This window comes from Lycorma delicatula, chromosome 5, assembly GCF_047948215.1.
Source record: "Lycorma delicatula isolate Av1 chromosome 5, ASM4794821v1, whole genome shotgun sequence".
In the NCBI taxonomy this organism is placed as follows: domain Eukaryota; kingdom Metazoa; phylum Arthropoda; class Insecta; order Hemiptera; family Fulgoridae; genus Lycorma; species Lycorma delicatula.
The window spans coordinates 160,868,733-160,885,117 of record NC_134459.1 but is presented as its reverse complement, the minus strand read 5'-3'; the positions used below and the strand labels follow the sequence as shown (position 1 = coordinate 160,885,117).

The window sequence follows — 16,385 nt, the reverse complement described above, 5'->3', positions numbered from 1 at the left end:
TCCAATTCATTTGTAAAAATTTGATAGACTGTGGTACGGTTCAAATTCAATTGTTCTGTAATCATTCTGACAGTTAATTGCCAATGGCACCGTATCAAGTATCTGATTCCCTCAACATTTTCATCACTTTTTGATGTTAACAGTCTTCCTGAGTGTGGATCGTCTGTAACTGATTCCCGGCCATCTGAAAATGCTTTAAACCACCTAAAAACTTCGGTTCATGACAAAGCGTCATCTCCATACACCTTTTTCAATTATGAAAACGTTTCAGTAGCATTCTCACAGAGTTTAACACAAAACTTGATTGCACAATGTTGCTGATAATTAGTATCACTCATTTTTGTAACGCACAACAAAAACTCGTTTCACGAAAAGTTTGTTTACATCTCACGTGACAACAGCTGACTAAAAATATTAATACCTAATATAAATCAGCTGTTCATATAACCATATGTTTACTAGTCACCTTATAGTATTATTGTCAACTTTGGCTTCAAAAAAAAAAAAAAACTAGTCTCATTACTTTATTTACAGACCTTGTAAATGTACTGAACTACGTGTTTTAAGTAACACTCAACAATTTTGATGTAATTTTATCTCTGTATAAATAAATGAAGTTTTTAAACAGTATACATTGTATAAAAATGTATAAATCTGTTTAACATTACATCTGACTTGTTTAACATAGAAGTAAAATTGAATAAGTTTTCTGTTTTTAGACTCTGTATTAATGGATTAAAATTAATTTAAACCTTTTATGAGTAAAAGGTAATATTTATTATTTGCGTTTATATATGATTATACATTTATCTGCTCTTAGATAAAAAATTAATTATTTTGACATTGTAGCTTTAGAAAACTGTCTAGGAGAGTTGAGAATAGTGTTATGTACATGATAGATAAGTTATACTGGACTTGTATTTTTTTTTATTTTAACTTTCAGCAGAACATTTCATGTGTAAAACCAGATTCAGATAAAGTGATGTAATCTAAATCTTTAATTTATGAACTGATGTAAATTAAATTTTATTAATTATTTATTAATAATTTTTTTTTTGTGTTCTATAATATATATGAATTTGATTGGTTAGTAAGTAAAAGTTGTTTTATTTTTAATAAGAAAGCAATATATTTAATTTTATTAATATGGTTTTGATCTTTGAATTTCACCTTTTTTGTTTTAGTAAATCACCTAGTGAAACTTACTTTACTCCATCTCAGTCCACTACACCTACTAGAAGTAAAAGTAAAAGAAAAGGTATGTATGAAGCCAGTTAATTTGTATTTGTCAGTATATTATTATGTTATTATCCAATTTTAATTTCATTTATTACATTCAACATTTAATTATGTGAAATAATTATTGCATGTAGATGAAATCTGAAAGTATTTAGTAAAAAATTTTTATACATTGCTTGTAACACCTTTTCTTCATAGTATCTTTGCATATCATACAAAATTAAACATATCTAACCCATTATTTTCTTTTGCACATTCAATGAGGGCTCTGGCTGAATGGCGTATAGTTAAAAGTGTTTCTATGTGCCACAAGATTCTAGAAATAAGTGAAGGTTTTAGGAAACCTTTTTCTTTTCCTTTTTTTGTGTCATCAGAGGGGAAACCTTTATAGGCATCATGTGGTTTCATATCCCATAGTAGTGTGGGACTCTTCCTTGCAGGCCTGGCCACTAAAACCTCTCCCTCTACAACATGGGGTAGGTCCACCTTACAGTATTTTCACAGTACCCCTTGTGTCTGGTCTCCATCCGCACCTCCAAGGCCCTAACTCATAGGGATCCTCCATTTTATTTTAACCTTGACCTTGGGGCCAGGGATCTGTTCCAGGGATACTCAGAGGCAGTTATTCACCTGTAGACATCTGCCTTTGTTCAGATTATCTTAACCAATATCATGGATACTGTTTGCCATGATCATTCATTTAGAGAAAAGACAGAACAGGCTTCATAAGCAGACCATTTGCAAAAACAGTGATTTGTGCTTACTAGTAATTTGTTGCTCCTTTCCAGGGTATGGGTGCTTAATCTCTCATTTATTGGGGATGCCTATTGTTTATAGATATCCTTTGAGGTATCCTCTGGGTGTGTTTATTTTTTACTGCAGGTTCTTTATGATTAGATTATCTATCAGTTTTCTTTACCCATGATCATTCATTTTCCACCAATTTGAGTTTAGACCTTGTTATTTATATTGATACTTGTAAAGCTGTTATATCCCGTTAGATCTTGTCAGCAGTGGGGTGGTGGCTGCTATTGGACTTGTCCAGGATGGCACAATGTATTAATGGCTGAAGTAACATTTGGTTTAGGCAGGCCCCATAGTCCTTCCTAGAATATAGATTAAATTTCCTTGTGTGTTATTTGTTGAATTAACTTATTTAATTTTAGAGAAACTTTTAATCTTATTTACCATTGTAAATTTGTACTTAACTTAAAAATAGTCACTGAGAGTCTTGTTTACTCCTAGAAAAATAATTTTTCTCTTATTTATTCACTCAGGATTCATTTATCAAGAAAAGAAGTAAATAATATTTTTGAATGTGTTTGATCCTAGCAGGGAGTGTAAGTTTCATTGTAATTACTCTTTTATTTCAATAGAATGCTTATAGACCCAACAGTTTTAGAAAATATAATTTTGAACGCTTTTAAGTTTTTTCTCAACTTATTATTGAAAATTACTGACATCTGTAGGAACACAATGGTATTTCAGCTAATGAAGATTGAATAGACTATTATTTAGAAAACTTTTATCTGCAGTACTAAGTTCAGACTGAAAGTACAAAGTTCAAATCACCTAATATCTTAAAATTTATTTATTTTTTATCGATTCTTACCAGTTTTAGAATTGAAAATGGGAGTTATTTATTTTTAAGGTGGTTCATATTTGAGGAACCATTTTGTGTAGATGCATCAGCCAATTTTGCTCTGTTTTAACGTTCCTGTAAACTTTAATAACTTTCTTGTTTTTAAAGATATAAAGTTTAAACAAAAACCTTATTAATCTGCATAAATCTTATGACATTTTATGTCTAGACCATATATTTATTGGCTTGTGAAAAGTCAAAAAACTATTTGAATATTTAAGTTGTGTAAACACGACCTCAACTTTGGAACTAAACAATATTTTTGGAAAGAATTAGAAACTCAACCTTCAAATTTTTTTTTGTATAGAGACTGTATGGAATTGCTGAAAAAGTCTTAAGATGTAGGAGTCATATCCTTAATTTATTTTCTAAGTACTGTAATTTTCATTATATTGGCTTCATTCAAACTGAAATAACTCAAATGGGACACAATCTCAAAAATCTTCAGTTTACATTAAACTAACTTTATAAGCATAGTAATAAGTCATTAAAGTTATTAAAATTTGCTCACTGTGGGTTTTGAAATAGGTGAAATCACATTTAAACATTATACTGCTAAAATTTGATTAACTGTATGAAAACAAGTTAAAAATGGCACAATTTACAATCGTATATTTTTTAATATGATCTGATTTATATTCAAAATTAAAACCGTTATGTTTGTGTTTTTATGGCATTTTAAGGTGTAACTTGCATAAATAATTAAGTTATTTGTGTACAGCAATTTATTGCCTATGTTGAAGTTACTTTCAATGGCAGTAGTGAATTTTCTCTTAATTCTACGCTTACTGTTGGCATTGATTACTTTTGTCAGCATTGATTATTGGGAGAGATTAGGAGACCTTACTGTATATAATAAGCACTTCAGCCATTAGGCTTGCTGAAAAGCCTTCAGACAGAAAACAGTCCACAAGTGCCTCCTTATAAGATACCACGGATGTACTATTTATATAGATCCTGGTATTAGCATAGGGAATGTAACAGTTGGCTGCGCCCATTCAATGAATAATGTGGGAGATGAATCAGGGATAACGGAAAGGGGTGGCTACAGAAATAGATTATCTGCATATGAGAATAGTCAGGTTACTTCACAATTTTGCCCATGTCCCAATTGTACCTATAAGTAAAGTACAGCTGTGTGTTAATACTTCCTGATTTTACATATATTTTAGTATATCTATATTATATTTTATGAAAATAAAAATCATTGTACAATTTCTTTGCACTGTTGTATTTATAGTAAAGGTGAATGTGTTATTTTGTTGAACAGGTAGTTCATCAGGTGATAGTGATCCAAATGCTGAAGTGAGTTCGTTTCACATTAGTATAGGAAGTGTAGTTTTTATATTACTTCATGAAGATATTATGACCACATCTCCTGACACCAATTTACTAGCTCCTGGGTCAGTCGCCGATATGTCAATGATTGCTAAAAATTTCTTTCAAACTGTTGGATTAACATCAGCTGTAGGTTGTGTAAATAGAGATTTTAATTCAGCTAAAGAAGTATTTGTCAGAGCCTGTCAACATAGTCATATTAGGTAGGATTTTTATTTTAATTAATAAAAGTATGTTATTTTAGTATTACTGATTTTTATAGTTTTGTTAGTAAAGAAAAAAAGAAAACGTTAGCCTCTTAACATTTCTAAAAATATAGATCTTCATTGATCTCATTGCACTATACAAACAAAATATGTTTTGTTTTTCACCTGTATTATTCATCTGAATTATTTATAATTTGTGACAAATACAATAGTTTGATCTCACCTAACCCTTTAAAGTGGAACCTAGTCAGAAACCACTGTGAAAGTGATTTATTTAAAATACAACATAAAGTTATGATTATGCACAGTTTTTGAAAAATAAGATAACCTGTAGCTTTCAAATTTTTTTATACTTTGCCTACCTATCTACTCGTATGTACATAATTTCTAAATTTATCATTTACTGTGGTATGTCAATATTAATCTTTTATTTTTAATATTAATTTGTGCAATTATTTATGTTATTTTTATATATAACTGGTATTTTAAATAGTTTTTATCTTATTTGTGTTTTTTAGGGTATGATAATTTTCAAAACACTCCTCTGGTGAAGACCAGGCTTACGGGTGCACGTGTTACAGAAGAAAATTTCCTTTTTTCCCCTTTTAGCTTTTCTGTTACTATAAACGGCAGAGGCTTTAGCGTTATTTTAAGGATTCAGTACAGTTGTTTTGTGGTCCTTGAACCAGAGTATACAGAAATTTAGAAAAACCAGTTAAATCCATTGGAGTACACATTCCATTTATTTAAAATACTCGATCCATCACCATCACTTCTGTCCCCTACCTCTATCACAATTTCGTTAATTCATTCTAAATGTTTATCTGTTCACAAAGATGAAGAACTAAAACTGTTACTGTCAAGAACTGCATTAATAATATCATCATGTAGAACATGTGAACAAGAAGCCATCATGAGAATGTAAACAAAAACAGAACAAACATTTAGATTAAGAAGTGGACTCATGTAGCCTAAGAAATAGTAATTTCATCGCCGTACTAATACAAAAGTTTTTTAATTATTTCAAACGATAGCCAAAAGAGAGGAGCACAAATTGGTGTTTTAATGAAAGTTAGAGCTACCTCTGCAGTCGAGTTATTGTAGTTCAAATATGTGCGCAGTTATCACCTGACACTTGAGTAAAACTAGACAGTGACAGTGCGCTTATGTGACAGTTGAGGACTAAGGGTTAAGATGTTACGTACTTGTAATAAACCCAGAATTCTCTTCTATGTCATCTACACATTATTAATCGTACAAGCAACAGTAATAAGATTTATACTAATAGCCATTACATTTGTACCAGTAGCTATTTATTACATTTTGTAGAGGTTTTTTTTTAACTTATTTTGGTTATTTTGCATCTAAATACATGTTTTATATATCATTTAAAAAGGTAATGTATTGAATTCATGTGCATGCATTGTTAGCAATCTATTTTTCTTTCAGGAATGAAGTACAATATAGTATGATTTTATTATGTCTATCTACTACTATTTCTAGAATACTTATTTACTAAGCAGTTTTTGAGAAATGATTGCCTTTATTCACTTAAGTAATTTGTTTCCTCGTAAATATTGTATTTACGTAAAATATCAGTTAATGCACCATAAAGTTGAACACTTTGAAGCGAAAAAAAAAATATTGATGTATATTTTATGGAATCATACAATATTTATAAAAAATTGAAATTTTGTTCTACCCACATCATGTACTCTTTATGGCTAGTTAATTTTTTATTTGTATGAGAATGAATTGTAAAGAATGAAAAATATTAAGGATGACAAAAATTAGAATATACAAAATAGATGTCTGAGGATGTTATAAATATTTTGGTACAAAATATATTGGAGAATTGCATATTAAAAATAAATAAGGGAATGTTAATACTTAACAAAAAGGAATAAATAGTCTAGTTTAATTATTCTGTTGGCAGCGAAATATAATTATACTTAAAAAATAATTATCATTTACAAAGTGCTTAATCCTTTCCTGTGTTTTCTGTTTTGCAGAGATATTTGTTTTGTCAGAATGTATTAGAAGTATTATAATAAAAACGTTTTTTTATATTAAATGGTAAATGTTTACCTTATAGGTTAACTTGTTTTAAACTCTATAATTGATTATGTTTTCTGATAAAGCAAAGTTCTATAAATGTTTTTAACAAAAGAAAAAGATAAAAGAGTAATATTAACCTGTAGGTAAATGCTAATTTTTTTTATAAATAATACAAATTTAAGCTGTAAAATTTATTCTGCTATATTTAGTTACAAATTATTGGTGTAATTTATTTTACAAAACTACTTAAAAATTTGTAAATTTTGAGTTTACTGCATTTACTAAATAGATTTTAATGTAGAAGTATGAATTTCTGAAAACTCGACTATGCTTTACGTGAAAAAACATATTTCATGGGAAAACTGCTTTTGAGAAATCCACATTCAGGAAAAGCCTAGGCCAAATGTTACTTAGGAAATGTTTTATTTTGTGGCAAAATAAAACAAAAATTTTAAGGGGCTGATTTAAACTTATTTATTCCACTTTTTTTTTCCTAACTATTCTTATGAACTAATACAACTGTACAATTAACAGTCAAAATACCACTTTTTCTATTGTTAAAGTGATAACTTTATTTTTCTCCTGTATGAGATGTGAAATATTTATTATATATTCATTGATTGAAAATTTCAATTCAGTTTTATTTGGATCTTTGTGTTGCCATTTGTTTCCATTTACATCATGTTTGCTACAGTACAAGTTACCTACCAAAATGGATTTTGTTCTGTTCCTTTTTTCTGTTTGATATTCCAAACCGTTTATTTTTAATTCCATATATATATTACTATAATATTTAAAATACGGTAAAGTATAACGACTAACTTGTCACAGTATCTTTTTAAGGTAGTGTTTCGTGTTCCGATTTAAGTTAATTTTCAATCAAACAACCATCTACCTCATTTCAAATGGAAAGGCAAAGTGTATGGTAAATGTAATGATTATCCATAAGTGGGTAGTGTAAATCTCTCTGCTACCAGACTAATTACAGCCGTGAAATAATATAAAAGCATATATGTCAATTTTACTGTCCAAAACTACAAATATATACTGTATATTATATAATCTTTTTAATATTCATATTATATATGTATGTGACACAGATAGGTAAAAGGGGGATCCCTTGTCTCAAACTGAGCAATTTTTTACATCATGCTTATTTGAAAGAGCATAAAATTCTGAATAATTTGATACCAAATTCATAATACTGCATCATTTAATTGTTAACTTACATTAAATTTATTCAGGCATTTAAAAAACTCTGGTTTTGAGAAAAGGTAATCTGTTTAATAACAGTTTTTGTACTTTAAATGAGTGTTAAAGATGATTCTGTTGTGATAGTGTCTACTGTTTTGGAATATTTTGATGCTTTTCTTGTGATACACACTAAGAACATTGTAAAATAATAAAAAATGACTTAACCAATTAAAAGTTATGACAATTGTCAGACTATCACAAACTTAAGTTCAGTAATCAATTATCAGGGCAGGTTGCACATAATCAGTTTTTTATATTTTAAAATTTTAATTTTTTTTAAATTTTAATTTTTTTATATTAATTTTATACTTAAGATAACTTGTATAATATTTTTTTTAATAAACCAAAATCGAAAAATTACTTTTGCTTCTTTCTTCGCTTCCGTTTCTGTGTTGTAGGTTCTTGCAGATTTTCATTTTCCTCCTCCTACTGATCCGCACAGTTTGTCTTTAAATTGCTTTTTACAGTATTGTCTTATATTTTCATACGGTTTATATTTTAAGTACGGTTTATGTTCTTTGCTCAAGCCAATGGCAGTCATTTCTTGAAGACAAGTATCGGTGATTTTATTTTGTCAGTAATGACATGCAAGGTTTCTACTCAATCTAATTCAGTTTTATAAGATATCTTTCCTATCCATTCTTCGTTAAATTCAAAATGAAGGTATTTAATAAGATTTGGAACTCTTTTCCATCCTTCCCAATGCATTCAAAACACACATGGCACGATTTGTACATACAACAGGTCAGCCACCTGAAATTAGCATTTGAAAATTCTTCATTACAAAACTATTTAATTGAAAATACTGTAATTAAATAAGTTGAAATAAAATTGAATTAACATTTATACCATTCAATGTTGTCAAAATTAAAGAAAAAAATGTTTTTACTTGATTACAAAAAGGGACTGGTTGTTGTTATGGTGATTTAGTATTGCCGACAACAGATCCCTTTTCAAAAACATGGCATTCGTTAAATAATTAAACACATTTACTCTAGCAAAATAATTTTAACCACAATCTAGTTTAAATGAAACAGAAAGAAATCACAATATTGGATACAGCTAAAAACAGAAAATCTATGTTTTTCACGTACTAGTTCATTCTCCTGTATTTGTAAATAACAGTTTCCGACAAGAGGTTCCTTTTCCCAGTACAGATCACATATTGAATTATATTTATATCTTTATAAATTAAATTATAAAACATCTCTTAATTAAAAAAAAAATAAGGGAAAATATGTATCTATCTCTCTATTTTGTACTGGTGGTTCATATAATAGAATTTAAATATATATACAGTCAAACCTCTATATATTGAAGTTGAGAATCCTGGAAAAAATTTGTTAAATAGAGCTCTTCATTATATAGATGTAATAAGAATTCCCAGTCTAATTTTTTATGAATGTTTTATCCCATTTTATGATGAATTAAAATTTAGTACAGTTACAGTACAGTTTTATTTTTTATGTCCTGCATTACATATTAATCTAATACATTGTATGTACTGTATGAAAAGTATGTATCTCAGGAAAGGACTTACTTTGTACTTAGAATGGATGTAAGGTATACTTAAAAGCTTGTTGCACTCAGTTGTAGGTTAACACACTCTATTTTTATTTCTAGCACATACACTAACACAATTTATTTTTCACAACAATAACACAAAATATAAATACATTAACTTTATTTTAAATTGATTAAAAAACCACTAATCCTACTGCATTCCTTAGTTTTTGATAGATATTGTTAGGTAATGTTTACAGTAAATAATGTTTAATACAATATTAATTTATTACTTGAAAAATTGAGTAATTTTCTATTGTTTTCTGTATTTGAATAAGGTCCTATGTTCAAAAAACTTTTCACACTTATTTAAACATTCATACTTCATCCTTGAGCTGTAGTCCAAGCGTAATTGTTTTAAATGAGATAATCTCATCATCAGTAGGTTTTCTCTCCGCCTGTTGGTTTTCACAATTTTCATAATCTTCTTCTTTTACCACTTCAGAGGACTTACTAACACTATGAAGTACGAGGGTCGTATGTTGTCATAGTCTGGAAACTCGGAAACAATAAGCTGAGGGAATTCCAGTGACTTTTTACTGCACTAGTGTCATATCATCTTCATTCCGTTCTGTTGTGATGGTACTGAAACCAGCTTTTTAAAAACAATGGAATATTGTTTCATCACTGACATCATTAATCCATACTTTTGGTAATTCAGAAATGCACCCCCGGAGGTCAACAATAATAACAGGGGCAGTTTCGTTCTCTACAATGATAACATTTTTTTTCAGGATTCTTTTTTGGTAGTACAACTTAAGATTTTTAATTACTGCCTGATGCATTGGTTGTGTAATTGACATTAAGTTTGGTGGGAAAAATACGAACATAATATGAAATTGTCTTGAGGATGTGCCCGTACAATTATCAATAAAAAATATAATTTATTTTTTTGTCTGGTAGTTGTTTGTCCAGCATTTTTTACCCAATCTGTAAAAATGTCAGTAGTCATACATGCCTTTTTGTTAAATGTGTAGTTTACCTCTAGTTGACCCCTCGAAAACGATGTGGAGTTTTACTTTTGCTGATTACCAACATTTTAATTTTTTCAGTCCCTAGCATTTTTGCAGCCATTAATGTGGTAATTCTTAGTTTACCACGAAAGCACGGACCATTTTGTAAAAATTTTATAAAAGTATTGAGTAAACATTAGAAAAATAGACCTGTCTTGTCCACATTGAAAATTTCTTTTTGCGGGTATTCTTCTAAAATTGGTTTTAACACAGTATGCTTCCAACTTTCACTTATGGCATAAGTGACTTGCACTTTCTCTAAAAATTACTTTATGAATAATACAATGTCTTTTTTTAAACTTCAACCACCCATTGCTGGCCTGGAAATCTTTGTGTTGTAATGTGGCTCAAAATTCCTGGGCTTTTTCTTTAATTAATATCCTGGATAATGGAAGCATTTTTTCGCACATCACTGTCAACCATTTTAAAATGGCTTTGTCAATGTCATCATACCTATTAATCTTTTTCTCCCTAGATTTTCTTTATAATGGTCTAGTTCTTGTAATAACACTTCTTTATTTTTAATTTGTTGACAATGAACTGGGATAATTCCAAATATTTGTGATATCTTTTTTTTAACACTTTGTCAATTTTGTGTATTGCTAATTTTTTCTGAAACACTAAAGCACTTCAGTTTTGACATTGTATATGGCATACTAAAGAAACAGTATAGAACATTACTGTATAACACGAATAATATAATCCAAAGACAGAGACCAACTGAATTTATCCTAGGAAAAATTATTGCTGAACTGTATGTATGCTTTGAATAACAGAAGGAGTAAGTGTTAAATGTTTTCTAAGAATTTTATTTGTTATGTCTACATACTATAGATAAATGAATAAAAGTTTGTACAGTAATTTTAGTGCTCTGCGTTATTTAATGAAGTTCGGGAAATTCCGCTACTTTAATGTATAGGCAGACAGTAACTGCAAAACATGTGTTTAAATCCTTTGTTAGAATCTTATTATTAATGAGTTATAAGAGAATCTTGTGGATTTTCCTTTACTAATTCAATAAAAATAATCTGTCATTCTTGACTATTGTTAAGAATACTTTGTGTTGTATAGGTACAATACAGAAATCAAAAGAATAATTATCTCAAACTCACAGATATGTCCAAAATACTAACTAAATTTTATGTCATATTTAAAAAAAACCATTTCGTATGAATTACTGTATGTTTACTACATACTTATATTAATATCCAGTATGTCACAGTTTTGTTATATAGAGGTATGAATAAATAGAGGTAATTTATATACAGTTTTATTTAAATGTCACAGTGAAGTAAAAAAATTAATTAAGTTGAGGTTTTTGTAACATTAAGATTTGTTATATAGAGATTCGACTGTATATGAATTTATTTTACAAAACAAATAGTTTTGCTTGTTATAGAATACAGTGAAAATGTTCTCTTATATAAAATTAGTCCTTAAAGAAAAGTTTTAAGTGATTAATATTATATTCAGTTATATAAATGTAAAAATAATGAAATATTTTTTGATCACTGTTTAAAACATTTTTATAGAGTAGATGTCTTTCTGACCTGCATTACCACTTACGCAAAATATCTATTAAGGGTTTAACTTGTATAAGTGCATTTCAGAAATTATATATAAAAAAAACTTTTTTTATAACTAATGTATAAATAAAAAATTACAAATAATGAAAGTATGTGATTACAGATTATTAGCTGCTCCTGTTATTATAGAAGGTGATGAAAAAACGACTTCCACCACAAAACTAGTTAGTGCTGTTGTTACTGCTGCTAGTGTAGAAGTGTTAGAGTGTCTTATTGAAAAATCCCCTAATTCAGATGAAGAGAGTACGGTGGAATATGTTGAGGTAAGCAAATTTTTGCCATTGTATAACTCCATCCCTTATTGTAAACATCTCTGGATTATAAAATTTAGTTAGTTAAATACTTTAAAGAGGGGACAGTGAAGGAAGATTTTGTAATTTACCATATGTGCTACCAACTGTATATTTGACAGAGTACAGTGGGAAAAGTTATTTGATATTCTGAAAGAAATGAGTATTGATTGGAAGGATAGGAGACTGATCAGAGAATTGTATATGAAGCAAAACACAGATGTGAAAATAAATGAGAATCTCACAAACTGGTTAGAATTAGGCAGAGGAGAGAGGCAAAGCTGCTGTTCACCCACTGATTTTTTTTTTTTGTCGACGAAATGTTGAAAGAAATATTGAGTGTCCAGAAAGGAGTAAGCATAGGTGAAAGAAATATAAATTGTGTTAGATTTGTTGATGATGATCTGCTGATTGTAGCAAAGATACTCAGACATTACAAGGAATAAGGAGTAATAAAAACATTTGAAGTAGCGATGAAGGAGTGTAGGATGAAAATAAATATGAGGAAAACAAAAGTTTTGAAGGTGAATGAAAGGGAAGATATGGATGTTGGAACAGCAGAAGAAAAAATTGAGCAAGTAAGAAGATACAGATATCTCAGGATAGTACTAACTGAATACTAGAGTAAATAAGAGAAGAGCTTAAGATAAGAATTGTAATGGCAAAGGAAGGCTTTTTTTTTAGAAAGAAAAACCTCTGCAGTAACATAAATCTGAACCTAAGGAAGAGCTTGCTAAAATGTATGTTTGGAGTATACTTTTGTATGTTAGAGAAACATGGGCACTGGGGGAAAAGGTAAAAGATAAGATCAAGGCTTTTAAAATGTGGATCTGGAGGATCCTTACTTAGAGTAAATAACATAGAGGTATTAAGAAGATTAAATGAAGATAGATCAGTGCTGGTGACTATCAGGAAAGGGAAAGGGAATAATAAATACAGTTCTTGTAGGCTTTGTTGAAGGTGAAAAAAAGAAGAGGCTGGAGTTAATAAAAGGCATAATGGTTAGTGAAGGTTATGATGAGGTGAAAAAAAAGCATAGGACAGAAACAGATAAAAGACTAACAGTAGTGCCAGGGATCTGCCACCAAACAGAATACCACATGATGATGCTGCCAACTATCTATTGATGACATCACTCTTTTGAGTTCTTTGCATTTTTTGTACCAATGACAGTTATGTAATGTTGCAGTTTTGTGTGTTCTTTGCTTGTTTACTATTAAATCATGCATTCTACTTATAGGAATGGTATTATTTGTAAAACTATTTTTTAGGTAAAATATCATAAAGAAGGTTTTGTGACTTGCGATGTATAAAGTACCTAGTTACAGGAGGTAACTCTTATTATAATGATAATATTAACTAAATATTCAGCACCATAAAGATATCACTTGTAGGGCTGAATATTACCAGCATTAAGCATCGGTTTTGTGGGCTTGATATATTGATTCTCAGCAGTAAATTCAGCTCTATAAAGAACTGAAACCACTTTCTCTGGTAAGCCTGGTATAAATAATATATTGTTTTCATGAATGACTTGTTTTGGAAAGTGGTTGCATGTCATGTTGCGTGCCTTAACTTTAAAGTTATGGGACCTAAATTGATATTTTGGTATTTATATTATATTTTGATAATGAGACTATCAAAAGATATTAAGGCTTTTATCTAATTTTTACATTTAATAAAGGGGTAATGTATTTATCACCTGTAATAATACTGTTTATTCTGTTAATTTACAGCTTTTAAAATTTATGAGGTCAAGTCAAAAGAAAGAAGATCCTCAACCATCTGGCCCACTTTCATCTCAACCTGATCTCTGGCTTCATTTTAAAAGAGTTGAAAGGATAGGAAGATCTTCACATTCTCATATACCACATATAGAAATTTCGTAAGTGCTCATCTATCTTAAATTTACTATTAATCCTGCTTCTAATTTTATAAATTAAGATTTAATGAGAGATATTTATGAAACTTGTTTATATAAATAATTTTTTATGGTGCTTTTGATTTATCACTTAGATTGTGTGTAGGGCTTCAGATTTCCTTAAAATAAAAATTTTTGTATAATTAGAAAAAAATTTATTGTTATAAGACTTAAAATAAATTGTTATTTAAGGGGAAAATTAGGTTTCAAAATGCAGTAACTCTTTTTGCAGTCTACTCTTTTTTCTGAAAGAGTAGTGTGTGTATATATACATAATTGTTTTTATTTCTGATAATGAAAAATGCAAATGAAGATGAACTAGATTTTCTGTTGAGTACTAGTGATTTCTAACTTTTAACTTTTCTGCATTGCACATACTTCCATATTATCATGACAGCATCAGTGACAATTACCAAAGTAATTTAAATATTTTAGTATGTGAAAAGTTGTTGAAAATTAGAATTTTTTCACCCTTTTGTAAAGCATTCTGTGTATAAAATAGTCTAGGAACCAGAACCATAATGATTAAAAGAGTGAAATGAATTTTTTTTTGGAATAATATTGTTTTTGTTTACATTATTACTTTGTTCTCATCTGTTTATTGTTTTTGTTGTTAGTAGTTTAATTTTTGTTATTTTAAATTCATTTTTTGGTTGCAATTTTGTGCTTTATAGGGTCAATTTACAGCAATGTTGGTCTGAAATAGATATTTCAATAGTTGATAGGATATCAACCGTCCTCAGCTCTCATTCTATCTGCAAACCTCTTTCAAAAAGAGTTCCTCCTTCAATGGTAAGTTACACAATTTTTTTTTTTTTGTTTTTTTAGTCTGAAATGAATTGTAGTATTAGCTCTAGTTTTATACAGTTTTTCTTTTCTAGGGGAGTGTTGTATGAAAGGAGATTTCATACAACACTATATGACAATTTTATTTACAATTTTTCTACAAAGTTTTGTGAATTTTATTTTATTGCTGGAGAATATTCAACTCCTCTTAACTTAAAGATAAGCATTATCTTCTTTTTATTAATATCAAATCTTAAGAGACTTTAAAACAAGCAAATGATAAATCAAGCAATATGCAATCATAGTAGCAAAATTGTGGTGCTCGGCAAAATAACATAGAAGGTTGACACTTTTATTCAGGAGGTAAACAGTTCAAGTTCCTACTGGATTATATATATTTTAATATAAGTAGCTCTTTAATACTGGTCTAATACCATTTTGTTATTGGGCTCTTAATTAACAACATACCCTAGAATTGTGGTCTAGAGTGCATCTGCTTACAGGCTCTGATATATATATATATATATATATATATATATGGAGACTTTCAGAACAGCATAAAATTGTTCAATCAATCATTGGTTTAATTTACCTAAAATGAGACACAAGTCACTCCTGTAAGTACCGAAATAATTCTAAAAAACACTGAGATTCTATGCTAGCATATTAGAAAAATGGTGAGAAGTGAAGCAGTTTTCTCTTTTTTCTTCTTTATTGGCTCTATATGCCATTGCACTTGTGCATTCCAAGAATACAATAATACAGATGACATTCGGCTCTATTTGCTGACTCTTTCATGCTATTTACTCTAGGGAGTAGGTGTTTAATGATTGTCAGTAGTAAAAAAAAACAAATCTAACTTAGGTCTTTCATACCACCTATACTTTTGATGTCACAATCGAAAGAATGACTCGGCAGGTAGAATAGAAGAAAGAATTAATATACCCCTTTCTACCGTAAAACATTTTATCGTATACTCTACCTCAACATTATTGGGAAAGTCATGCAAGAACTGTCCCAGATTACCCAAATAAAATATTTTCACTGTTCTGTTAGGAAAGAAATTTTTGAGAAAGAAATATTAGTTGAAGAAAATAAATTGTACAATGCAATTTCTTTAATTATGTTTTTACAGTTCATTTATTTTAGATAGGGTTTTTTATTAAATTCACTCCATTTATGACAGCATCTTTGGAAATAATTAAATTGTATCTTCCAGTATGAATAATTACACTTCTCTTGAGATTATGAATGGAATGTTTTTAACCTCTTTTTTATGATACGAGATTTTGCATATAAAATAGCTTCACAGATACTAGTAGATGTTCCAGATTTACCATTATAACTATACAAAAAGTGTTTGCACTATGTTGGCATTTGATAACTATACAAAACTTGTTTACACTGAGTTGACATTTGCTTGTAATTTTTAAATTCATATAACATATTTTGTAATAATTGTCTGTAAGTTTTATATAGTGAAATAAAA

General features: G+C 29.0%; 1 protein-coding gene across 1 annotated transcript in view; it reads left to right on the top strand.

Annotated features, from left to right (window-relative positions):
• The window catches only part of Atg2 (Autophagy-related 2), a 173,078-nt gene that overhangs the window by 41,129 nt on the left and 115,564 nt on the right, over positions 1-16,385 (top strand). Inside the window, exons 10-14 of the mRNA XM_075367443.1 lie at positions 1,185-1,258; positions 4,152-4,422; positions 12,003-12,162; positions 13,926-14,074; positions 14,785-14,902. Coding sequence (XP_075223558.1) covers positions 1,185-1,258; positions 4,152-4,422; positions 12,003-12,162; positions 13,926-14,074; positions 14,785-14,902 — 772 coding nt within the window. The remainder of the gene's footprint in view (positions 1-1,184; positions 1,259-4,151; positions 4,423-12,002; positions 12,163-13,925; positions 14,075-14,784; positions 14,903-16,385) is intronic.